Genomic DNA, 25612 nt, shown 5'->3' with positions numbered 1-25612 from the left:
ATTTATTTTATAGTGAGCAATATTATCAATGTAAAGGGCAACTCCAAACTTTGTCATAAGTTGTAATTTTACTGTCGAATTTTTTAGGATGGCCCAAGCATCTACCCCTTGAATTATAAACTTTTAAAGTCCAAAAGTGTTCAAATCAAGCAGATATATACATACATGAAAATCTTGAAAATGGATGATCCAAATAATGTGTTGTAAAATGTAATATTTTTTAAATATACTATTTTTGAGACTTGAAATATATATATCTTCTTGCTTCCACACATGTTGATGTCAGATGATCTATTAGATGGTTTTCCAACATCAAAATGGCATTTGGCAAAAGATTTTTGAGAAGCACCTTAATTCTCCAATATAAAGTGTCAACTTTATATAAACTTTTTCCTTTAAAGAAAAAATCAACAATAAAAATCGTAAAGATATCTTTCTCATTGATTAGGGGTTCTTCTTCTTCTTTTTTTCCCCTCTTCTATTTATTGGGTTATTTGAGCATAACAATAGTCATATGATGAGGAGTACTTGCATTGCCTGCTTCTACTACCTTGCCTTATGCATAAAAAAAGAATATAAAAAACACTTTTCTGTTAATTTTATATCCAAACACAAGTAATGGAAAGATTAAGAAAGTAAGGCCATTCCAAATTAAAAGGCTACCCTGTTGCATCACTAGCTTCCTCCCACACTTCTCTAAGACTCTCCCCACCTCTTGTGTTGCTATCCAAGCATTTAAGATCAAGACTACTGAATGATATGCTCTCCATCTCCACATGGAACCTCTGTAATCTTGCTCCCTCAAGGCTCATTGTGAAACTCTCATTTTCCTCTTGTTCTATCCACTTCTTAGATGGCCTAGTCAGTCTCTGAGGGACTAACCCTTGGGTCTCACATAAGGCCCTCTCTAGTTCACCACACACCTCACTCATCGGCGGTCTATCCTTCGGTGACTTAGCCACACACCTTAGCCCTAGTTGCCCCATCCTCAGCATCATCTCGGTGTTGCATGGACCCATCAATAGGTTCACATCCATAATGCTCTCTACATTTCCTTGCTCTAAACTTGGCCTTGCCTGCATTCACAAACTGTCTGTGTGTTATATATGATTCATTGTATGTGTGTGTGATAGAGAGAGAGTAGTTTTGGAAGCTCACCCAGTCGATGATGTGGTAAGCGGTATACAGCGGTCGTGATGTATCGACTGCCGGTTTTGCAGCAATGAGTTGCAATAGAATAACCCCAAAGCTGTAGACATCACTTAAGGTGGAGAGATGGAAGGTGGAACAATAAGAAGGGTCAAGATAACCAGGAGTCCCTTTGATCTGGCTGCTCACATGTGACTCGTCGCCTACTGGTCCCGACTTCACGAGCCCAAAGTCTGATATTTTGGCTTGAAATTCTTCTCCTAACAAGATGTTGCTAGGCTTGAGATCCCTGTGGATTATGCTTGGCTTGCATCCTCCATGCAAATGTGCAATTCCTGTGGTATTCTTTACTTTTTGAGGCTCTTATTGCGATTTTGCGAGGAAAAGAGGAAAAGAGGAAAGTAACCGTCATCCCACCCATGATAAAAAAGCACCAAATATCAAGGAAATATGTCTTTGACACCCAGTTTTGTAGGCACTATGGCTGAAATTCAATCTCCCAAATGTTTTATTTTATCGTTTGAGCAACTTGGACATAAAATAAATAAATAAAATACAAAATGGGTCCATTTTTTAAACAAGAAATGCTGTTTGCTATAGAGTTTTTAAATGTTTTTCATAATGCCCCTCGATCCGGGGATGGTATTCGTGGACCAGTTTTAAATTTCTTTTTTATCGTCTAAGCTGTGTCCAACATTTTGGGACAGCTGGCATCCAATCCGAGGTTCCCATCCTCGAACCACCTAGAATGGGGTGTTACAACACATTACATGCAGTTCGAAGTCCCCGTCCTCGGACTGCCTAAATTATTATGTTACACCACATAACAGGTGGTCCGAGTTCTCCATCCTTGGACTGCCTATAATATGGTTGAACACCATACTGTGGGTGGTCCTAGGTCCCCATCTTCATATCGCTAACCGGACTGAAGCTGTCCAAGAAATACTAGTTCTTTTTACTCTTTTCTTACATAATATGATTTTTCCGTATCCTCTATCGTTTTAGGCTATGCAATAATAAGGGATGCAGACCAGTTTAATCAAAGGACTGGGGAGCCCTTCCATTTTCAAACGTCTCATTTTCCTTCCTTCAAATATATGAACAAATGCTTTGGCTTGGTTTAGGTTTGGATGTTTAAATCGGGCAATGGGTGTGGTTTTCTGTACGGTTGCCACCTTAAACAAATCAATTAAGGTGCACCTCCAAATGTTATCATAACATGCAATTTTGATGTAAACCTTTTTCGGATTATCTAAAAATCTATTTTCCATATCTAATCATAAATTTTAAACTTCAGAAATGGTTAAAATCAAGTAGATCTATAAACATATGGAAATCTTGAAAATGGAAGGTCTAGATAATGTGTTGCAAAATGCATTATTTTTTGAACTCAAAATCCTTTTTTTTTTTTTCTCATATTCATACATCTCAATGTCAAGATGATCTATTATAGGATTTTTCAATATTAAAACAACATTCTCATATGGATTTTTTAGGTGCATTTATAATTCTACATTTTAAGGTTGCAACCTTATATGAACTTTTTCCTAAATTAAATAGTTCAACTATTTAAATTCGAAAAACCTAACCAAAGACAATAATAATTGAATAATAGGTTTGGGGATTGTAGAGAAAGGGAATAAATTAATGCGCCTGGCTTCCTTATTAGGATTAGATGAGTTTAGTTCTTTATTATTTCCTTTTGTGGAAGGAATGATATGAACCCTCAAGTTTTAAGCTGCCTGTATACCAGATGCAAATGCCGGCTCCGGGGGGGTGATGGCTGAGCTAAACAAATCGGCCAATTATGACAAGGGATTGTATGCTAAAACATCGTTTACGACATAAGAATGTCACAGTTACTTTTAGTTTTCGTATGTGAGATCTGACACCCAAAGGTGAGAAATTTAATTTTTTTTTTGGTTTAAAGTGAGAACAATCAACCCAGTATAAGAAAAGTTTATACAAAGCCTAGGCTCTTGACAATCAAATTAGAGCCTACATCAAAACTTTCACTAGAAGAGGTTGTTTCGAATCCCAAATATCATCAAACTGATCATTTTGACATATGATACATGGACATGATAAAAAAAAATGGATTTAAAGTTTTGGGAATAGTGCATCTTGTAACGCATTGTTTGACCGTCAATTTTCATGATTTCAAGTTTTCATAAATCTATTCGATCTGCACTATTTTTTAAGCTTTAAATTTTATTACTAAAGATGAAAATATAACTTAAAACCATCACAAAACTTTCCAGTATTGAAACCATATTTTTCGACACTATTTGAAGGTGGCCTCTAATTTGATTGTTTAGAGCCTCGGCTCTATACAAACCCGCACCTTTTTTTAATATTTTTATTGGCTAGTTCACTTTGCTTGACCGGACTGGTTTTCCAAATAGGCAATCTAGGCTCAACCAATTATCATATGGAAAATAATCTAACAAAATCATTTACAATTGGTACGAGAGGTCATATCATCGTTGATAGTTGGGTGTGAACTGGTCAATAAAAAATATTAAAAAAATTTAAAAAAAAAAAATTAAAAGAATATTAAGAATAAAATGGGACCACTTTTCTTAGAGAACGAACATTCAGTTCCCAATTTTAAAAAGATAGTTGAGAAGAGAATTAACCTCTAGCTGCGCCTATTGCCACATTCGCCCTTTGCAACCACGTCAATGACGCCTGTCTCCTCCCTGTCTTAATGCACCATGTCTGTTTCAGTGCTTGTTCTTAAGACCAAGGAGAATGAAATTACAAAGTTTCATAACTGCTATCAGCATGAAAATAGGGCATGTGATAACGGCTAAGGGCTTAAAACCAACGGCTCGAGCTCACCTGCCATGTAGTCTAGGAGAGATCCATTGGGGACGTACTCGTAAACAAGTATTTTTTGGCCTGCACATTAACCCAAACCAAAAATATATTTAATTACTTAAAGGGTTGTAGTTTATGTAAGGTTGCAACTTCAAACGATCCAATTAAGACGCACCTTAAAATTTTATCATAACATGTAATTTTGTTGTAAAAAATTCTTAGAATTATCTTTAAATCTATTTTCATACCTAATTAGAGAATTTTAAATTCCAAAAATGGTAAAAATCAAGTAGATCTATAAATAAATGAAAATCTTGAAAATGAACGGTCTAGATAATGTGCTGCAAGATGTACTATTTTCGAGATTCAAAAGCTCTTTTTTTGTTCATATTCATAGATCTCGATGTCGAGATAATTGATTAGAGAGATTTTTAACATTAAAACAATATTTTCGATAGATTTTTGAGGTGCATCTGTGATTCTACATTTTAAAGTTGCAACCTTATATAAACTTTTCCCTTACTCAAATACTAGAGTTTTTTTTTTAATGACAACTAAAGGTTAATTATCTTGCATGCCACCCATTTTGACAAGGTAAGGTTGGCATGGTTTAATTAAAGGAAACAGTAATATAGTTTAGTCCCAATGGACTTAGTCTATTAGTGTCATTTCTGTCACGTAGCCCATGCAAAATTGGATAATAATAAATGCAGGTCTCTCTCCATCATGTCTAGCATTTTATCATCAAGTGACCCTGGTAGACTCTATTGAAATATCAGTATTAAAGCTTCTTTCTCAACTATTTAAGGTCAGCTAATCACTATTGGCCTATATAGGTTGAACCTCGAAACCTTTGTGTTATAAACACCGCGCTCTCATCCCTTAAAATATATATTGCATATTTCCCTCTTTTTTTTATACAGGTTAAAAAAAAGATTCCCTTTCCTATCCTTGTATTTTCTTCATTATTTTGTGAATATATTTTAAAATTATATTGAATCTTAAAAAGAGAAATTAGGCATCACTCAATATTTTGGCATTTTTCTTTCACTCCACTTTTACGTAAATGAATTTCACAGAAGCCACCCTTTATCTTGTAATTAGGCAGTATTCTTGGCATATTGGGTTATTTATCTCACTAAGAAATTATCAAATTAAAGAATCTCGCTCCCCGCAATTTTCAATAAGATGTAACAATATATTTTTATCGAAACTAGTCCACAGCCTATGCCATGCATAAGTCTAACCACTCAGAACTTTAAGTAATTTTTTGAGTTTTATATTTTATATAATCATTAATTACTTTAAAAAAATTAAAATTGTAAATTAAAATTTTTAAAAAAGTATGATAGGAATATTCTATCAATAAAAAATAGATAACAAATAATTCTGGATAATTTTTTAGTAGGACTGCTGTTTAAGGATTTTTTATTGGAAAAGATTCATAGAACAAATATCTATGCCCCTATTGATAGGATTCTTCAATATACATGGGATTATCTATTTAGTAGGATAAAATATGGCTCTTTCGTTCTTAACAGTTATGATCAAGTCAATTGAAATGGAATACCATGTTGTATGTCAATGACAAATAAACTGACTTTACTAAAACATTTGCATTATGGATTAATTACCAAAGGACCTGGTTTCTATGCGGCCAAGCACACATATGTGGAAATGCGGGCTTCTTAATAAATCTATATTTGCGATGGATTTTAAGACTTAATTTTTAAGAATATGTAATCTCTAAGATCATGAATATGAAAAATAAATAAATTTTAAACACTAGACATAATAATTCTAGTAAGAAAACATTTGGACCATTAGTTTCCATTGTTCTTAGATGAAACACCTACTTGCATCCATCTTACAGATGGATGCTTTACACTTTCTAGACCGCATAGATAGAAATACGATCCAGCCTGCATGAAACAATTTTCCATTATCATTATGAAATATTAACAGATTTAAATTAAGAAATTGATGTAAAAAGTTTTGAAAATTGAAATACGCTTTTATTTCTCTTGCTTTAATCACGGGATCACCCCACCAGCTATTTTTGTTATTTACTTCGCTTTTAGGGTAAGTAACCTATCAACCCGTTATCTCCAAACGGCCGTTATCTTAAATAATACCATAAGGACCACAATGTTGTCCTCTTTATCGACAGTGACAAATGTATCGCATTCGGACCAAAAATATAAACCCAATGACCAAGAAAAACCTAAGGAAGAACTGGTCAAAAAAACAAAAGCAAAGGCATTATGCATATGGGACGAGCAAATAAAACAAGGAAAAAGACACACACATAAATGTTGAAGGATAAATATTGAAGGGTACGGTGGGTCATCGACTTTCAGTTAAGAAGAAGACAACCAGTGTAAGTATTAGGTACTTCAAAAAATTTAGAGAGGTTATCAGACAAAATAACTTAGGTAATTAAAAAATAAGGGAAATTTATCAAAATATATATAATGAATGAGCTATTTAATATTTTATCTCTTTATAATTATTCCAACTCATGATCATGTGGATTTTGATGTGTAATTTGAATTAAATAAAAAATATATGTTGGATGTAAAATAGTCCATCTCTCATGAGTATTTAGATAAATTTCTCAATCGAATTATATTCTAGATTTCTATATTGAGGTTCAAAAATTTAGATTTTTTAATTTATATGTTATTCCTGCTTTGATATCTTGGGTCGCGCATAGAATTAGAGTTGGGTAGGTAGAGTGGAGATGTGCAACATAAGTTTTATGTGATTGCGGCATACCAATAAAGTTGAAGAGGAAATTCTATAGGATAACTATAAGACCAACTTTTTTTCATGGGGTAGAATGTTGGGTGGTTAAGAAAATATACCCGTAAGATATGTATAGTTGAGATGAAGATATTGAGATGGATGAGTGGTAAGATAAGAAGGGATAACATTCAAAATGAATACATTAGGGAGAACTTACTTGTGGCTTCAATAGGCGATAAGATGAGATAAAGTACATTTAGGGGGGCTGGTCATGTGCAGTGCAGACCCAATATGGTACTTGTTAGGAGGTGTGAGTTGGTTCAAGTGGAATGCTAAAAAAAAGTAAGGGGTAAACCCAAAAGGACATGGCTAGAAGTAATGAGAAAAGATCTAGGGACTTAAGACCTCAGTGAGGGTATTACCCTTGATAGAGCTAAAGAGCATACTAAGATTTGTGTAGCCGGTCCCAATAAGTTAAAAAAAAACTCTGATGATGATTTTTCTTGTGGTTTGATGGTAAATCAATAATGGCTCTTAACACACACACACAAAAAACTAAGTATATGAGCGGTTTGAAGGTCAAACTTTCGAAGCGAGTCAAGTAATTTGCTACAACACCCATTCGTGTTAAAAAATTTACAAGTAGTTCGAAGTTTGGAGTTCGGACCTTCAAACGGCTTTAAACCCCAAAAAGCATGTGTTTGGGCGGTTTAAATATTCAACCTTTGAACCACCTAGCACACTTGGTTGTGGGATATGTAAGGCGATTCTAAAGTTCAAACTTCGAACAGCTCCACAATTAGGTCGGCTTGATTTGGATCTCCAAACCACCCTATCGTAAAGGGATTTCACTAAAAGGTTCCATCTTTAAACTACTTTTAATAAAAATATATATATAGTAAAAAATAGGAATAAATAAAACGGAAAGCTTTTTATACTTCTCCTTGAGTATAAAAAGCTCTCCCAAACATAAACTCGGGGATTGTGAACCACACTCTTTTTTAGTTATGTTAAACAGTTCACATGGGCACTGTAAACTTCCCTATCCGTTTTTGGATGAAGTTTCTATAAGGCCTAGGTTTTATGAAAACAAAATAAGCCTCACCTGAAATCCTCATCTGGAAAATATTCTCGACAATGGGAATCTCTATTATGGATCGAAAATCAATTTTCAACACTGATAATAAAATTTGAAACTCAAAACATGGTATCGATCTTGAGGGTCTATGAATACTTATTTTTAAAGCAAAATGAAGTGTCTAAATAATTTGCAACAATATACATTATTTTTAGAGCTTGAAATCCTAATATTTTTTTACAACAAAAATATTCAAGTCAAGATAATCTATGTAAAGGTTTTCCAAAGCTTGGCTAACAATATTCGATCACCTCATTTTCCTATTCATAAGGTGAGGATTTACTTACTTATAGGGCTGCAGCTCGATCACCTCATTTTCCTATTCATTTCTTATACTTGTAATATCGAACTCCAGTCAAAGTGTAGGAGAGAGATAGAGAGAGATTTTGGCATTTAATGAAAATATCCAGAAATAGTGAAGTATAAGCTCATCATAGACCGAATTTTTTTTCTTTTTCTTTTCTTATTATTATTAACAGTAATTTTCTTGAGAAAATGAGAAATTAAAGCCAGAAAACCAATTCACTTCGAAATCAACTGAATAACCTTTGACTATGAAGATGAAAATGTCCTACATAGAATCAGAAATAAACAGAGAAAGAGAAAGAGAGAGAGATACCGGCTTCCTCGCAGTAACCCACCAATTTAACAAGGTTTTCATGGTTCACTCTTGAAATAAGCCGAACTTCTGCTTCATAAACCCAACCAAAACAATACGTATTATGTGGCAGTAAAAAAGCTGGCACTATAATCGTCGCCAACAATAATATCATTCTACAACAACTTAATTGAACATATGCACCTACTCGAGATGTCGATTTTAAATTTTTGAGTGATTTACTTATGGATCTTAATTTTTTTTCTAAAATACAAAATGTTTTGTTTATGACAAAAAATTACAAAAAAGGTTGCATCTTTTTTTTTTCCAAAATTGCCCCAATGGAATCCTTGGTCTGAATTTTTTTTTTTTTTAGTTTTTTTGTTAGTAGGCAGTGCCCCAAGCTTTAGGACAGTTCCCTACTATTAAATGGATATATATATTAAATTTCGGTTTGAGAGGTAATTTGAAAAAAAAAAAAACCGGATTGATCTACCTTTTTTATAATTTCCACAGTAATTCGTATTTTAAAAAAAAAACATTTAGGGTCCACATGTAAATCACGCTAAATATTTAAACATGACATTGTCTAATTAAAAGTGTGTGGAAGAGAGATGACCATTTTGGAATTCTTCAAGGCTCATGTAAGAGTCGGCATGCGCCCTTTTAATGGCAAGTGTCTCTATGGCCCCATCCCCCTCAAAAATCCCTCTGTACACATTCCCAAAAGCTCCCGCTCCAACTAAACACTCCACACTAAAATTACCCGTTGCCTTTTGCAGCTCTTGTAGCAGGAAACGCCTAAGCTTTCTCTCTCTATAATCCAACGAACCTGCTCGAACAAACGAGGATTAATCTAAAATAAAAAACCCAACAAGATCAATTGATGCAATGACATTGTTATCTCACTCTAAAATCCAAAAAAATCTACTCAAAACAAGCAAGTATCAATGTAAAAAGAGAAACCAGAACATCACTAATAGATGCAAGAGCATTGTTTTCTCTCTATCTTCACCTTTTGATTTCTTCCTATTCTTGAGAAATATACGGATTCGACCCCTTAGAAAGTAGAGGAAGAGAAAGCCCAGTATAAATGTGGTGGCTCCTATAATGAGTGCACCCCATAGTTTCCTTTCGGGGAAGGCTTCCGATCGAACCAAAGGTGGTGGTGGTGCAGGTACAGGTCCAGGATCCGCAAGGAGCAGCCTCATATGCATCTTCATTATCTGAATCAGGGGGTTATTTGCAGTACCTCTTCTTTCATAGAAGTTATCTTGTAGAGAGAGAGAGATCTTTCACTCTGTTGAGTTTTCTATACCTTCTCTTCATACGTGTTTCTCTCGTTGTGTGTGTATGTGTTGTGTGTGAGTGTGTGTGTGTGAGAGAGAGAGAGGGGAGGGGGAGGCCTCACCCCATTTCCTCCATTGCATAAAGTTGAAGCTAATGCAGCTGCCTGTGTGTGTGTTGTTGTGTGTTGAGACTTGAGAGAGAGAGAGAGAGAGATGTTTATTGGATGTAATAAAATTAAGTATGTGGTTAACATGCATTTAGCCGGCTATATATGCAGACGCATGCGTGGTTCAGTCGTCGTCTTCCTCATAATCAGGATCAAATTATATGTAAAATTACAGCAAAGGTTGTTTAGAGAGAGAAAATAGAAAGAGGACGGCCGGATTGGGTCCCGTCAGTAGGACGTTCATCTCATATGACGACCAAGTTTTCAATAAAATATCGCTTCCTCAGATGGATGTTGTGTATCTTTTTAATTTGTTTAATTTCCCTGTGTTCCAGAATCTTATTTAAAGTTGTATTATTTTTATAAATTAACTATCAAGGAAAGTTGGCATTGTTTAAGGATATACATAAGTAACATAGCGTTTGGATCCAGTAATCAGGTTAAAAATAAACAAATTGGAGTTGAGTTCAACGGGAACACTCGCCATCATACGAGTGCACCACATTAAACCAAATACCAGTTTTATCAGAAGTTAACAACCGTACTGACCATTGAATCAGGGTTGGGTCTGGTTAAGTTGGTTGGATTGAATTCAAACAAGTGACACCTGAAAACATATTGAGAATTGAAATTTAGAATTTGTTTATGGGAGGAAGTTTCATTGTTCAAACTTGAAATTCGGAGAGAGAAAATTGAAATATGATTATTAATATTTGTAACTTTGTTAGAGGGGCTCCTGTATTGATCGAAGCCATTTTCCTTTCAAGGAGCCCTCGGATGCAATTTTTTTTTTTTCCCCTGAATGCATTTATTGCTCCACTTCCCGAGGAAAAGGGTTTATCCTTTGTCAAGGAGAAAGGTTTATGTCATTATTTTAGTGGATGAAGTTTCTACAAGGTCTAGGCTCTATTGAACCAAATAGAGCCTCACCTCAAATCCTCTTCCGGAAAGCACTTTCGGTAACGGAAATCTCCATGATAGCCCCAAAATCAATTTTCAATATCAACAATAAAATTTGAAACTCAAAAAATTTAAAGAGATCTTGCGGATCTTTGAACACTTATTTTTAAGGCAAAAAATTTTAAGAGATCTTGCGGATCTTTGAACACTTATTTTTAAGGCAAAATAGACGTTCTAGATAATTTATTAAACTACATACCATTTTTTACATTTTGAAATCCTAATTATTTTTTCACAATATGTTCAAGTCGAGATGATCGATAATTACAATTTTCAATGAGTTGTTAGGTGAGGCTTTATTTATTTTGATAGGGGTGCACCCCAATTAAACCATTTTCCTATTGTAGTTTGATTTGTGATGTTCTTTGGTTCTAGGATGAATAAAACTTTTGTTGGATCATTTAGTGTTTCTCCCATTGTTCTTTTTGGGGTGTCGCCCTTACTGTTTGCAATGAATCCTAGAAGCTTTGTAGAAATTCTCGTATCGTTCTGGTTGGGCCGGCAAGGTCAAGGACAGACGTTTTCTAGAGAGAGAGAGAGAGAGAGATGCTTTCTAGTTTGCGTGGTAATCTATAGTTTATAATAGAGAGATGCTTTCTACAGCATACAGAAAGGGCTTAGGTGGGTTCCCCAAATCTTAAAAACTTGGGACAAGATCTGATACACCTGCTTTTCCAGAGTCAAAGACCTAATATTCCCTTATCATTATTTTCCAAATGAAGAGCCCAATTGATTGACGGTGCGATCCTTAAACAATCAAAATAAGGCATATTTCTAAATTTTACAATAAGATGTAATTTTGGTGTCAAATTCTTAAAATGATATGAGAATATGTTTTTATATCTAATTATAAATTTTTAAATTTCAAAAATTGTTCAAATCAAATAGATCTAAAAACACACGACAATATAGAAAATAGACGGTCCAAATAATGTGTTGCAAGATACACTATTTTTTGGACTCGAAATCCTTTTCCATATCCAAACGTATCGATGTTGAGATTATCAGTTAGAGGATTTTCCAATATCAAAACAACATTTTCCAACTGATTTTTAAGGTGTGCCTTAATTAGGTTACAACCTAATATAAGTTTTTTCCATTGAGTAAAATAATGATTTTCTATGTTTAGGGGTGGTAATGATTATCTAGGTATGTGTCCAAATTTTATACACGAATACTATTCGGGTCCAGGTCTGAGTCCAGCTGGACCAGACACGTACTCTACTCATACCCATAGTCATAGGGTATATGATGGCAATCATGTGTCTTTAGGTGTGTGCTTGATGTTCATATTGTCATAATATTGGCAACATTTACAATATTATTGACAAAATAAAAAGAAGATCATAATCATAGGGTATATGATGTTAAGAAAAAGGGTAAAAAAACAAAAGTCATAATCATATGGTAGGAATGGATCCATTCATTGAAAGATGGGGCTTGCGGCATGATTTTCAAGAGCCTATTTCGGATATGGTTCCCTTTGAAGTTATGAATGAGTATCACCGAGAGTAATATCGATTAATGCAATCCATCATCCACTCCCCATGGTTTGAGAGGTTTGCTCGTGACACATCTGAAGTCAAGCGGGTGAGAGCCGAATTGGCTCAGGGGGAGGAGGCCATTTGCGATTTACGATCGTGGGTCGCCTTTTCTATTAAAGCAGTTCCAAAAATCCGGTGGTATGAAATTCATCGATAGATCAGTGAGACCGTCGAGATAGGACTCGTCGTAGGACTCCATGAGGGTGGGATTGTCCACTCCCAACTGTTGTAGGGCCCCTCACATGGTTTTGACCTGGTCCTCTAAGAACAGATATTTGGCATCCGCCTGAGCGGATGATGGCCAAAGGTTACTACCTAGGGTGGCAGGTTGGGAAGCTGGGCAAATGGGGGTCAGCTGGTGTGCTGGTGGGTAAGTTGGTGCCCTAGGGACAGGTGGAGCTTCCCTAGACTGGGAGTGGTAGAAGGGATAAGATGGCTTGAACACCAGTTGGCTTGGGACCATCCCAGGATCAGGTTGCGCTTGACCAAGCCCTGAATTAGGTTGGGCCAAGAAGTTTACTGCACGTCCTAAGCTATGGTTGCTTATGGCTTGAAGAACATCTTGAGCTATCCCGGCTGGGTCTACAATACTGCCTATCATGGGTGAACTAACTCCTAAATGTATTTGAGCCCTACTAGGCCTGGTACTACCCCTACGTTAGGTAGGATGCTTCTAAGAGGTGCATGGTCAGCCCTACGGCTATTAAAGGCATTATAAAATCCAAATACAGTATTCTTATCAAATTTTGTCCTATTATGAGGAGAAGGAGCTACCGGGACTCAGGGATCATCTACACTAAGATCATCAACATGCTCTCCACTGAAGGGACAAACCCTGCCTTGCATTCAGCGTCAAGACAATCACAACACTCCAACCTGCTGAAGAATTGCACCCAGTCTAACCCCTTGACTGTTTAGGGTGCTTTGGGCAATACTGACCTGATGACCCCTAGCATCAGACCGGTAACTTAGTTGGTCACCGGATAGATGACTAGGAGACCTAACTATGGTTATAGGCGGCATATGAGTACGATAGTCCCCGGGGATGGCAATATGCTATCCCACAGAACAGCCAGTCGATGTATCCGACCTTCGATATGAATTGGCTGTGGACTTGGTATCCGAGTCCCACACCCTCACACTTGGGTTGAAATACATCTCTCTACTTAGGCAAGCAATCACTCAAAAAGACTTGGATATCTCTATACTGCTAGTGGGTAAGGTTAGGTCATGGGTTCCGACCAAAGGGTAGACGCTTTTAACAAATAAGGTAGGGTAATTGGATACACCCACCTTTGATCTTAACCGCTTCTATAAGCGATTATGGGTTCAAAGTATTGTGGGGTGCTCTTAGAGGCTGAGTATATACAAAGGGAGTACTCCCATTGAGGGCCCAAGATCCCAACTGCTCTTCCTTTAAGAACTAGGTGCCTACTCCAGAAGCCTTAAGGCCGGATGCAGGTTTTCGAAAAACTAAATTTGAAAGAGATTTTTCATCCGTGCTCGAGGGTGCAAAGTGTAACCGTGTAAAGCAACACGAGTGCACCTGAAGATTGTGACAAACAAACAATAATGTTCGCAAACAAGTAAATGAATGTGAGGTACTACTAGTACTGAGCGATGCGCACTTCAAGTCGACAAGTTGAACTTAGCGCAATGAAAATGAAGGCTAGACGCGTTAACAAGGGTGAACACCCGGCTAGTTGGTGCCTAGTAATGTGCACTTTGGGTTGGGAAACCAACCAAGACATAGTCCAAGTGAAAGGTGCGGCTTATGTTTGGTTGGGCAAGCTTAAAGTCGGGTGTAACCCTTATCCAAGGGCGACTCAAAACAAAGGGGTAGGGCCCCTCTGTTCCAGAACTGCAGAAGACAGAGAGAGATGCTGGAAAGTGAAAAAATTACACTACCAAGCAAAAACAACATTGTCTGAGGTGACAAAGGCTGACGGTGGTGCAAACAGAATCAACAGAGTTGACACTCGCGCCAGAGGTCCCACTGGTACTTCGGGTAAGCTGGAAAATAGAGAACAGGGAAGAACAAGGCTGGTGCTAGTGTCAGTGGCGCCCACCCTACGGCCAATGGTGACGACCTGTTTCTTTTCAAAACCCTGAATAGGAGATCAGAAAAGCCGGAAACAGGCCCTAAAAAAGGCCGAGGGAGCTTTCTGTGGTCTCGGAGTTATAGTGCCAGTGGCAGTGGTGATGAAGTCGTTGCCAATGGTGACATTCTTCGAAATTCTAAAAAGTTCGAAGGAGACTGACGAGACAGGTAGAAGCTACTGGGAATGGCGCCGACGCTGTTTTTAGGGGGCTTTTGTGCATTTTAGGCCCCAATCAAAGCAAGAAAGGCTTGAAACGAGTCGGGATGAACTCCAGGTTAATGGTAGCCCTCCGGGATAAAGTCTAGAAGGTCATTTCAATAGCTAGGGTGTAAAAGGAGCTTGAGGCACCCCACGATGGGTGTCAAACTGTTTACATTAAAAATGGAAGCAAAAACTTAATCACCGCCTTGGTTTCGCGTGCAAACTAATCAAATGAGTTAATAGAGGCATGCTCATGGTCTCCCCTTTCTTTCTATTTTTTATTTATTTCCTTTATTGGAGAAAGCTACGCAATAGATAAATTCTTCCCCCGACCTTTTTCTTGAACTTGGAATATTTTAGTTACCCTGGATCTTATACTTAATACCTTTTTCTTGAACTTGGAATATTTTTGCTTTTTCAAACGAACTAGCCTAACGGTTACAATAAGCAAAAATCTGCAAAATTCGCCAAAATGATGTTAGAAAAAATAAATGAGAAGGATCCATATATTTTAAAAGGCATGCTCATGCTCTCCACTTTCTTTCTATTTTTAATTTATTTCTTTTATTGGAGAAAATTACTCAATAAATAAGTCTTTCCCCGACGTTTTTAGGGCCATTTGTTTGATCTAATTTTTGAAATATACACTATTTTAATTCTAATGAACAATCACAAAAAATAAAAATTTAAAAACACAACCTATAAAGTATTTTTTAGCCCAACTAACATAAGCCGTCCATTTTGATGTGATACTTAGATCTAGGCCTTAGAATGATTTTTTTTCTTTACCAATTTTTTCAGATGGCTTTATTATGATTAGATGAACAATGTTAAAAAAAATAAAAATGATTTTGAGTTTGTAAAGGCTAAGATATTGAAATTCACCAAATGAATGGACTAGATTCGTTATTGGAGAAGACCCATTTTGACCATATCTAGGGTTCAAATTGAACCTTTATTTTTTGGATTGATTATTGAGATAAAGAGAGTGTGTGCAAAAATTTGGGGTCATACAAATACCACAAACATGATTTTCTAGAAATATCATTGCATTATAATATGATACGACAATTGCATGAAATCATTGTATATATATATCTATATATATTATGGGAATATAAAATAAAATAAAATAAAAATTTTAATATTTAAATATGGTTTTTTTAAAAAAGAAAACTTTCTACGCCGTCTAAATTCATTTTAACCTCGTGGGCCCCACTGACTCATGAATAACTTTTTCTATATATAAAACACACACACACACACATAGAAAAAGAATAGAACAAGACCATTTCCTTTGGTACAAGGTGGTCATAATTAATCTTGACCATTGGACATTAAGTTGGGTGGCCACATTTATTCCATTGACAAACTCAAAGTTCAAAAGAAATTTTTTCGAACTTTACAGTACACCCAAGCTATTAGTTTTTATATCGGATAGTTATATGTAATTGTGACCTCTTTGTACCAAAACTAAATGGTCTCATTATATACAATCCCATATACATAAGGAATTTTTTTTTTTTATGAATTTAATACATTTCAAATATGACAAACATAGACGTAGAGAAAGATTTAAGTCATCTGGTATGTAAATGACATATACATTACCCAAGTCGTTGTTAAGTTCATGAATCGGATCTAGGATGGCAACTCTCAATCTCGATTGACGACTTTTCGAATGATGCACACCACTAAAGGTGCCAAGATTATATGCTCCCATGGAGACGACATATAAGCTGGTGTTTTGGATTTCCTAAGACTCTGACTTTGACTCCTTCGTGACTGAGTTTATGGAAAAATTCTAATGTTGAATAGAGACTTTTAATTTTAAAATAATTAAATAAAGGGAAAAGTTTATATAGAGCCTAGGCTCTACACAATCAAATTAGAAGCTACTTCAAAATTTTCACTAGAAGAGGCTGTTTTGATGCCCAAATATTCTCAAATTGATCCTCTCGACATCAAGATGCATGGACTTGAGAAAAAAATGAATTTCAAGTTTTGAAAATAGTGCATCGTGTAATACATTTTTGGACCGTCAATTTCTAAGTTATTCAAGTTTTATAGATATGCTCAATCTACGCTTCTTTTAAAGCTTTAAATTTTATGATTAAAGGTGAAAATATATTTTAAGGCTAGTCAAAGATTTCCAGTATTGAAAACACATTTCCGAACACTACTTGAAGTTGGGCTCTAATTTGATTGTTTAGAGCCTCTGCTCTATACAAACTACACCGTTAAATCAAAGTTTTTAGAAGCTAAAACTTAATTTACATAAAAAGTTTGTATAGAGCCGAGGCTCTAACCAATCAAATTAGAGCCCACCTCAAAAATTTCACTAGAAGAGGTTGATCATCTCAATATCAAGAAGCATGGAAATGAGAAACATATAGCTTTCAAGTTTTGAAAATAGTGCATCTTGTATGTATTTTTGGATCGTCAATTTTCAAGATTTTCAAGTTTTTTTAGATCTACTCGATCTACACTATTTTTGAAGTTTTAAATTTTATAATTAAAGACGAAAATATATTTTAAGACTGTCACAAAGATTTTCAATATTGAAACTACATTTCTCGACACTAGTTGAAGATGCACTCTACTTTGATTGTTTAGAGCCTCATCTCTATACAAACCGCACCCTATTTTGAAATACATATAGGATTATTTTACTATGGATCCCAAAGTTTAAGATAAAAAAGGATATTTTCTTTACGGAGAGACCAAGTGCACAGAGCACGACCAGAATAAACATACATTACTTAAAGTTGTGGTCAAGGGATTTCTATACATGTGCAATATAATGTTTGTCTAAAGGCAACCATTTACATGGCAGTTGCGGCTTCTAACTCCTTTCGGGTGGCAATAACAAAACCATCCATGTATATATATATAGGTAGACATTCCTTTCGAAATTTTGGTTCGAAATTCACGCTAAGAGAACTCTTAAAGACTTCGATTCGGGTCCTAAAAAAATACACAAACCCTAGTAGATCATAGGCAACCTAGACCCAATTTAATTACTCCAAAACTATCTAAAATCATATTCCAACTTGAAGTAAAACCCGAGATCTTTCAAACAGTCCAAGAATCGCCTGACTCGGACTTACGGATAAAAAAATATAATAAATGACAATTTAGTCAATTTGAGATTCAAGTGTCGACCGCTGCCCGGGCTGTAACGCGGCCTGACAGGCCCAGACGCGGTCTGATGACACAGACATGGAATTTATGATGTAGTAAACACATTTTCTTCAATTAGAAACGGTTAAAACTTGAAGATAAATCCAAACAAATCCAAAACATTTCCAAAAAATTTAGAAAAAATCACCAATGGAATTCTATGAATACCCCCTTCATAACCCAAAAAAGGAAGAGGAGAAAAAGAAAGACATTCATGAAATTACAAAATAGCCTAAAAATAGAAAAAACCCTTAGAAAATTCCAAAAACATTAGGAAAAATCCACAAAAATTCCAAAAATTCAGAGAAAATCTCATAATTCATATTCAATCTCTGGAGATCCTAAAACCCTTAGAAAACTAAAGAAATTCTCCTCAAATCCTAAAAAAAGCTTAGGTAGACCCTACCTAAAATTTTCAACTTTTCCCCCTGTCTTAGGAACCATGGATCTAGGCCAAAGAACCTTCGATCTACTAATTCTAGCCAGTAAAGACATCCAAAAAAGGATATGGTGGCCAAATCAGAAGAGCAAAACCCTTAGAAAACTAAAAAAATTCTCCCCCAATCCTATAAAAAACCTAGGTAGACCCTATCTAAAATTCTCAGTTTTCCCCCTTGCCTTTAGATCTAGGTCAAAGAACCTTCGATCTACCAATTCCACCAAGCAAAGGTATCCAAAAAAGGAGATAGTGGCGTAACTCAGAAGATCGGCCTGATCCAATCGTAGCTTTTCCCCCTGCCTTAGGAACCCTAAATCTCGGTCAAAGAACCTTCGATCTACCAATTTCACCAAGCAAAGGGAGATGGTGGGGTAAATCGGAAGAGTTGCCTAATCTAAGCCCGAAACTTCGGGTTTCGGGTTGCTAGAGCTAAGTATATATTTCTTTACTTGATTTAATTTTGTTTTTTTTCTTCATTTAATTCTCTACTATAAATTATTTTTTTGGAAATTAAATTATTATTAGATTTTATTAAATTTAGAAGCGTTTTTAGGTCAAAATACGGATTTGTAGCTGGCGCTGCCAATGGACTCAGAAAAAGACCGGATCAGTATAGATCAGGAACAATCACCAATGAAATTATATAAATACCCCCTTCATAACCAAAAAGAGAGACTAAAAAAAAGAAATAAATCCCTTAGAAATTTCCGAAATTAGAAAATTTTCCCAAAAATACCCCAAATAAGAAAAACACTTAGAAAATTAGAGAAAATCTCATAATTCATATTCAATCTTGAAAAATCCTATAATCCTTAGAAAACTACGGAAATTCTTGTCCAATCCTAAGAAAAGCCTAGGTAGACCCTACTTAAAATTCTCAGCTTTTTCCCTTGCCTTTAGGAACCCTAGATCTAGGTAAAAAAACTTTAGATCTACCAATTTCAATAAGCAAAGGCATCCAAAAAAGGAGTTGGTAGCATAAATATGAAGAGTGGCATAATCCAAGCTCGAAACTCCGGGTTTCGGGTCCCTAGAGGTAAGTATAGCTTTTTTTGCTTGATTTAATTTGTTTTTTTTCTTTATTTAATTCTCTGCTATAAAATATTTTTCTAAAAATTGAATTATTATTAGATTTTATTAAATTTAGAAGCATTTTTAGGTCAAAATATGGATTTGGAGCTGGCGCTACAAGTGGACTCAGAAAAAGACTGAATCTGGATCTATGATTTTTTTGAGCTCATAATTCAAGCGAGCCCACTTTCTCTACCTTTTAAAAAATAACTTCAGTTTTTCTAAGATTTGAACAGATCTCATCACAGAGATCGGTGCAGATCAGAGCGTAAACAGTTTGGTGCCCACCGTGGGGCACCTTGAGCTTTAGATCCATATTTTAGACTTAAAAAAACTTTTTTTTCTCATATTTATTTTTCCAGCAAAAATAAAAATAAAAAAAGAAGAAAAATAAGGTAGATCTATAAAAAAAATTATTTTTTATTATATTCTATCTTTCTTTTTAGATCTTATCTTTTCTCTCTCCATAAAAAATTTAAGATCTTATTCCTCTCAATCTTTATTTTTTTAGATCATCGTTCTTTTAGATTCCATCTTGATTATCTTTATCTTTAGATCATCTTTATCATCTTTGTTTTTGTTTATAGAACATCTTTAGATTCACCTTGATATCATCTTTACTATCTTTTTGTAGATAATTTTTTATTCATGTTTATCATCTTTTGACTATCTTTATCTTAGTTAGATCATAATTATCTTCTTTAAGTGCATCTTTATTTTTTTTAGAATACATCTTTTCGATATAATCTTTATCTTTTTCTTAAAAAAAAAAGGAGGAATATTTATCTCTTTTGATAAAATAATTTTTTAAATAAAAAAAAGAAGGAAAAGATTGATATGGGTTTTCTATGCTTTATCTGTTTAGATTAGAAATAAATCTCATCTTTGTTTGTTAAACCTTATCTGCATAGATTAGAATTTTCTTGACTCTATCTTCTTTTTCTAGAAAAAAAAAAAAAAAAAAAAAAAAAAAATATATATATATATATATATATATATATATATATATATATATATATATATATATGTTTTTTTTTTTTAGAATCATCTTTATCTCATTTTTTTTAAAAGACACTTTTCTTAAGAAAAAAAAAAGAAAAGAGATAAATTTCAAAAAAAAAAAAGAGATTTTTGTCCATAGTCTTGCAGTTATGTCCATAGTATATGGTGACTCAATTATTAAGTCTACAGCATAGTCTAGACCCCTAGGATGACTAGACCCACAAGACTTTATGGCTTAGTTCCCTAGGCCTACCCTATCTCAGGTCAGTCGAGATCAGGCTCCAGTGGGTCCATTGTCCCACACCCAAGGTTAAGCATAGCTAATACATCTGTAAGTCAATCGAGCTGTGGATTCCAACAACTCTGTATGGCCCGATGCACACTCAATAGTCAAGGCATTCAACCTGGGTCTAAAGAACTAGATTGGAACCCACCTTCATCTTCTAAGTATAAGTCTAAGGGGGATGTAGCCCAATCACAGACACATTTCCCACAAAACTCTGGTTCTAGAGGATATGCCGGCTAATCAGTAACTAAAAACCCCTTTATCTTCCAAATCTAGGGGAGATGCTACCCAACCAAGGTCTCATCTCCCACAAATATCCAAGTCAAAGGATGATGCTGCCCAACTGGGGGCACACCACCCATTCATGTCGAAATCTAGAGTTGATGCTGCCCAATTAGGAGCATTCTACCCACCTCCTCAAAAGACCTATTCTAGGGGCCACCAACTCAGTAAAGTCTATAGCAACCCAGATGATGAGCTCATCTGGCACGCTAACCCGTTATATGTAGAGTACTGCCAAAGTTCAAGTCAGGACCCAAGAAAGGTTAGCCACCAAGAAAAACTAGAGAGTAAGATATTTTCACCTAAACCCAAGAGTTCTTCAAACCATGCATCTATTCCTCAACGCTCATCCATACACAATTCTAGGGATTACGAGTCCTCGTCAATTGAGTGTCTCAAGAACTTACCCGAGGTCAAGGCTTTCTTAAATTGTGCTAGCCTTGTTGAGTCACATGCCTCACCTAGGGCATTGAGTCACCAGTCAAGTCAGAATCAGAGGACTTCTTTAGCCCATGACCAACAAATTCATGTGAGTTCCACCCTATTGGTGAGCCGATATCGCTAATCTTCTCGTCCTCCACCTTTCATAGAACCGGCTCGACCACGGGACCATCCATCCCATATTCAGTCTAGACCTGACCCTCCTCAAATCATGTATAGTCATCCACTAGTGAAGCCTCTTCAGGCCGCCTCAGTTTTATACCATCAGTCACATGCACCCTATTCTGCTTTTGTTCCAACTCAGTATCCCCCAAGTCAACCATACCAATCAGCTCCATATTATCCGGCTGCAGTCCCGGCCTCTAGTCACCCATACCTAGGATATCCTGTGCACCAGGCCACGATTGACCATTTTCAGGCCTCAACACCGGCTTATCAGCCTTCGGCTCCTCCAGTCCAGTTTGCTTCTCAAACTTACCCAAATTATTCTCCAACTCAGGCACCTCTGCCTACACCTATTCTGTATCAGTCTCCAACCGCCCAAGCTCAGACCTCTTTTCATGTGTCTGTACCACATTTCTATCCGGATCCAGCCATCTTGCAGGTTCAGCCTACCCCTAGTCCGGTGCAGCCCATATCAACTACATATCCTGCACCAAAAATTATGCCATCAATTCTAGGAAACCAACCGACCTCTGAGGTTAAGACCCATGAGTTAGTTGAGATCGCCCAACAGAAAGACGAATTAACCACATTTAAAGAGACCATGGCTAAGATTGGAGTTCCAAATATACTTCTTCTAAAATCTTACGTCAAAGATGTTCTTGAGAATATCGAACATCTTCCTCCGGGTTTTGAATTCCCTAAGTTTGAAAACAAGTTCAACAGGAAAGGTGATTCTGAAAATCACATCATCGGTTACGTATTGATTGTTCATGTACTTGAAGAGAAACCTCGTCGCCTCAAGGCCATGTTTCAGTACACTCTCTCCGGACAAGCTTTAAGAGGTGGTATCAAAATACCTGAGTCAAACTAACGATGAATTATTTCAATGTTTTATTCAGCAATATCACGGGACCAGAGTGAGATCAATGACCCTTGGCGAATTGGTCTCCACCAAACACAATCGGGGCGAGTTGTTTACAGCTTTTGTCCAACGATTTAAAGATGCAGCGTCAAAAGTCATTGATTGCACGCTTTCTTAAGCCTCTAATATCATATGGCCATAGAGAATGCTTCCCCTGAGAATAAACTCTACTTTAGTAAAAGCATTCGACCTTTCTCTTTTAACTCAATGCTAGAAATGGTTTCACGCTATGAGAGAGCAAAGGAAAGGACCCGAGATCGGTCACCAGTTACACTAGGGCAAGAGCCTGATGAAACCATATTGGGGCAATAGTCAGATGAAATCATGAAGGAACAAGTGCGTGACTACAATGATGATTCATCTAAATGTAACTCTGAAGAGATGACAATTGAAGAATTTGACGGCGATCCCAAGTCAGAACCATCATCAGAATCATTTAAAGACATAAATGAGGCTTACTCAAAGCAAAACCAAGTAATATCACATGATAGGACTAATGAAGAAGAAGAAGTCCTAGCTGGTATCAACTTGATAAAGATTGACGAGTCAAAATCCCAGCTCAAGTCTGAAAATCATCCAATATGACCATGGGGCATAGGAAGAAACCGCCCTAAAAATAAAGACTATAGCAACTTGATAAAAACCGTCAAAATCCCTGCTCAAGTTTGGTAGTATTTGCATTTTTATAACTATTGTACTAATAAAATTCATCTAAAATTTGGGGCGTGTATACATATGACCAATTCGCACCAAAATAAAACATTAAAAAAATAATAGTCATAAAATGAAATGATGAAATTACCCCTGAAACTTTATAGGGGTATTTTGCATAATTTTTATCACTCAAATTATTTGTTTTATATTTTATTCATGTGTATCTCACTAAGACGTACACACTTACAAAATTTCAGATTATTATGATTTGTAAAAAAAAATATTAAAATTGAAAATTATCAGATATTTGTGACCGAATGTTAAAGTTTGAACAGTGATAAAGCCGTAGGTGAACTACTGTAGAACTTCACCTATAGACGTTTTATAGTGTTTTTCTATATATATATATATATATATATAAGGCTGCAACCTTATATATAGAACTACAGATGTACCTCAAAATCCATCGAAAAAGGTAGTTTTAATGTTGAAAAACCATTTGATTGATCATCTTGACATCGAGATGTATGACCATGAAAAATAAAAAGATTTTAAGTCTTAAAAATAGCGCATTTTACAACATATTATCTACACTGTCTATTTTCATATGTTTATAGATTTACTTGATTTTAACCCTTTTTGAAATTTAAAATTTATAATTAGATATAAAAATAGATTTTGAGAAAATCCTAAGAACATTTTACATCAAAATTATATACCATGATAAAATTTGAAGGTGCACCTTACCTCTACAGCTACAGATGCATCCGTATGCTAACTGCACTCATATATATATATATATATACACACACACACTTTTTGGTACAAGGGAGCTACGTATATCCTTGACCGTTAGATATCAAATCAAATAGTTGAGGATGTGTCATTGTTTGGGCAGAAAGTCCAAAACAAAATATTTTAATGTTGTGACACATTTTCATTTGTTGGATTTCACATCTAATAGCTAAAAATGAATGTGAACACATTGTACCAAAAATAAATGGTCTAATAACATACAGGAAAAATGTTTATATAAGGGTGAGGCTCTAAACAATTAAATTAAGATGCACCTCAAAAGTCCACTAGAAAAGTTATTTCAATGCCAAAAAATCTTCAAAATGGTCATCTCAACCTCAAGATGTAATGGATTTCAAGTCTTAAAAGTCATTTATTTTGTAAATTATTTTTGGGCCATCAATTTTCATGATTTTTCAAGTGTGCATAGATCTGCTCGATCTACACTATTTTAAAATTTTATAATTAGATATGAAAATAAAGTTTCAAACCATCACAAAGATTTCCAATACCGAAAAACCTATTCTAACACTATGTAAAGGTGCACCTTACTTTGATATTTTGGGGCCTCAGCCCTATATATATATATATAGGGATATTCTAAACTTCACAACCCTTCAAATTACAAAGGTTCATGATAGAGAGAATTGTGAAGGGTGGATTTATTAATTTTGTAGTTTATTTTTAAAAAAACTGTTACTTTTGTGGGGCAATTTTGTAAATATTACAACAAGATAAAGGGCACTTTTATCATCTCCATAGGAGTAAAATTGAAATTTTAACTAAAAGACAAGGGAACTCTACAAATAAAATTTCATGACACTAACTTCCAAAATGCCATTGTGCTTTTGTAAAAGTTTGAAATTTACCATTGTTTAATGGTAAAGTTGCCTATTTAAATAATTTTTTAATAAAAAATAATGATTGTTTTGATAAATACACCCATCACACCCCTTCTAACTTTATTAACTCTATATATATATATATATATATATATATATATATATATATATATATATATATATATATATATATATATATATATATATATATATATATATATATATATATATATGGGAAAAGATTCAATACGTAATGTCGCGTGTATGGGTGGAATGCGCCAATGGTTGGGATAAGTCATCGAAGCATCCACGGTCCACTTCAAAACTCCCAAAAATCCTATTTTTCTTGAACTTTCCCTGTGAGCTCTCTCTCTCTCTATTCCTTGGGAACTCTTTCTCTCTCTATACCCCTTCCCTCTGCAACTTCCCCATCCCTTATGCCTCTCTCTCCCTCCTCTCTGTAAACCTCTCACCCCTCTCTCTCATCGCCCCCATTTTCCATACAACTCCTAAAATCCTATTTTCCCATTTTCCCTGCGCCTCTCTCACGCTGTTGTCCTGTAAACATCGCACCCCTCTCTCTCATCGCACATGTGCCCTCTCCCACTGCCCCCTCGATCTGCATAAGTAAGCCCCTCACGCGATTTTCAGGTAACAACTATCCATTTCTCAGATGCTTCACCATTTTACTATAGCCATTATATATTTTACTGATGGATGCCATTTTTCATTTTAATGATGCTTATGATGAATGCCATTTTACATTTTACTGATGTGTCATTTTGCATTTTACTGATGCTTATGATGGACG

At 35.4% G+C, this 25612-nt stretch overlaps 1 protein-coding gene across 2 annotated transcripts; it reads right to left on the bottom strand.

Annotated features, from left to right (window-relative positions):
- Window positions 1-533: 533 nt before the first annotated feature.
- LOC18424161 (putative serine/threonine-protein kinase PBL25) lies at window positions 534-9892 on the bottom strand. Of its 2 annotated transcripts, none has more exons than XM_011630762.3 (7): window positions 9472-9892; window positions 9076-9288; window positions 8478-8546; window positions 3994-4053; window positions 3789-3851; window positions 1159-1484; window positions 534-1076 (listed from the first exon to the last, which is right to left on the bottom strand). In XM_011630762.3, the coding sequence occupies exons 1-7, from the start codon at window positions 9677-9679 to the stop codon at window positions 660-662; spliced, it is 1356 nt and encodes a 451-aa protein (XP_011629064.2). In that variant the 5' UTR covers window positions 9680-9892; the 3' UTR covers window positions 534-659. The 2 variants fall into 2 exon arrangements, with proteins under 2 accessions (XP_011629064.2, XP_088703811.1); XM_088847685.1 differs by having other exon boundaries at window positions 856-1089.
- Between the last annotated feature and the right edge of the window lie 15720 nt (window positions 9893-25612).

Source organism: Amborella trichopoda, chromosome 9 (genome assembly GCF_054954075.1).
Source record: "Amborella trichopoda isolate Santa Cruz 75 chromosome 9, AtrichopodaSantaCruz75HAP2 v2.0, whole genome shotgun sequence".
In the NCBI taxonomy this organism is placed as follows: Eukaryota; Viridiplantae; Streptophyta; class Magnoliopsida; order Amborellales; family Amborellaceae; genus Amborella; species Amborella trichopoda.
Note: the sequence above shows the minus strand (reverse complement) of the source record. Positions and strands in the feature narration are given on the sequence as shown.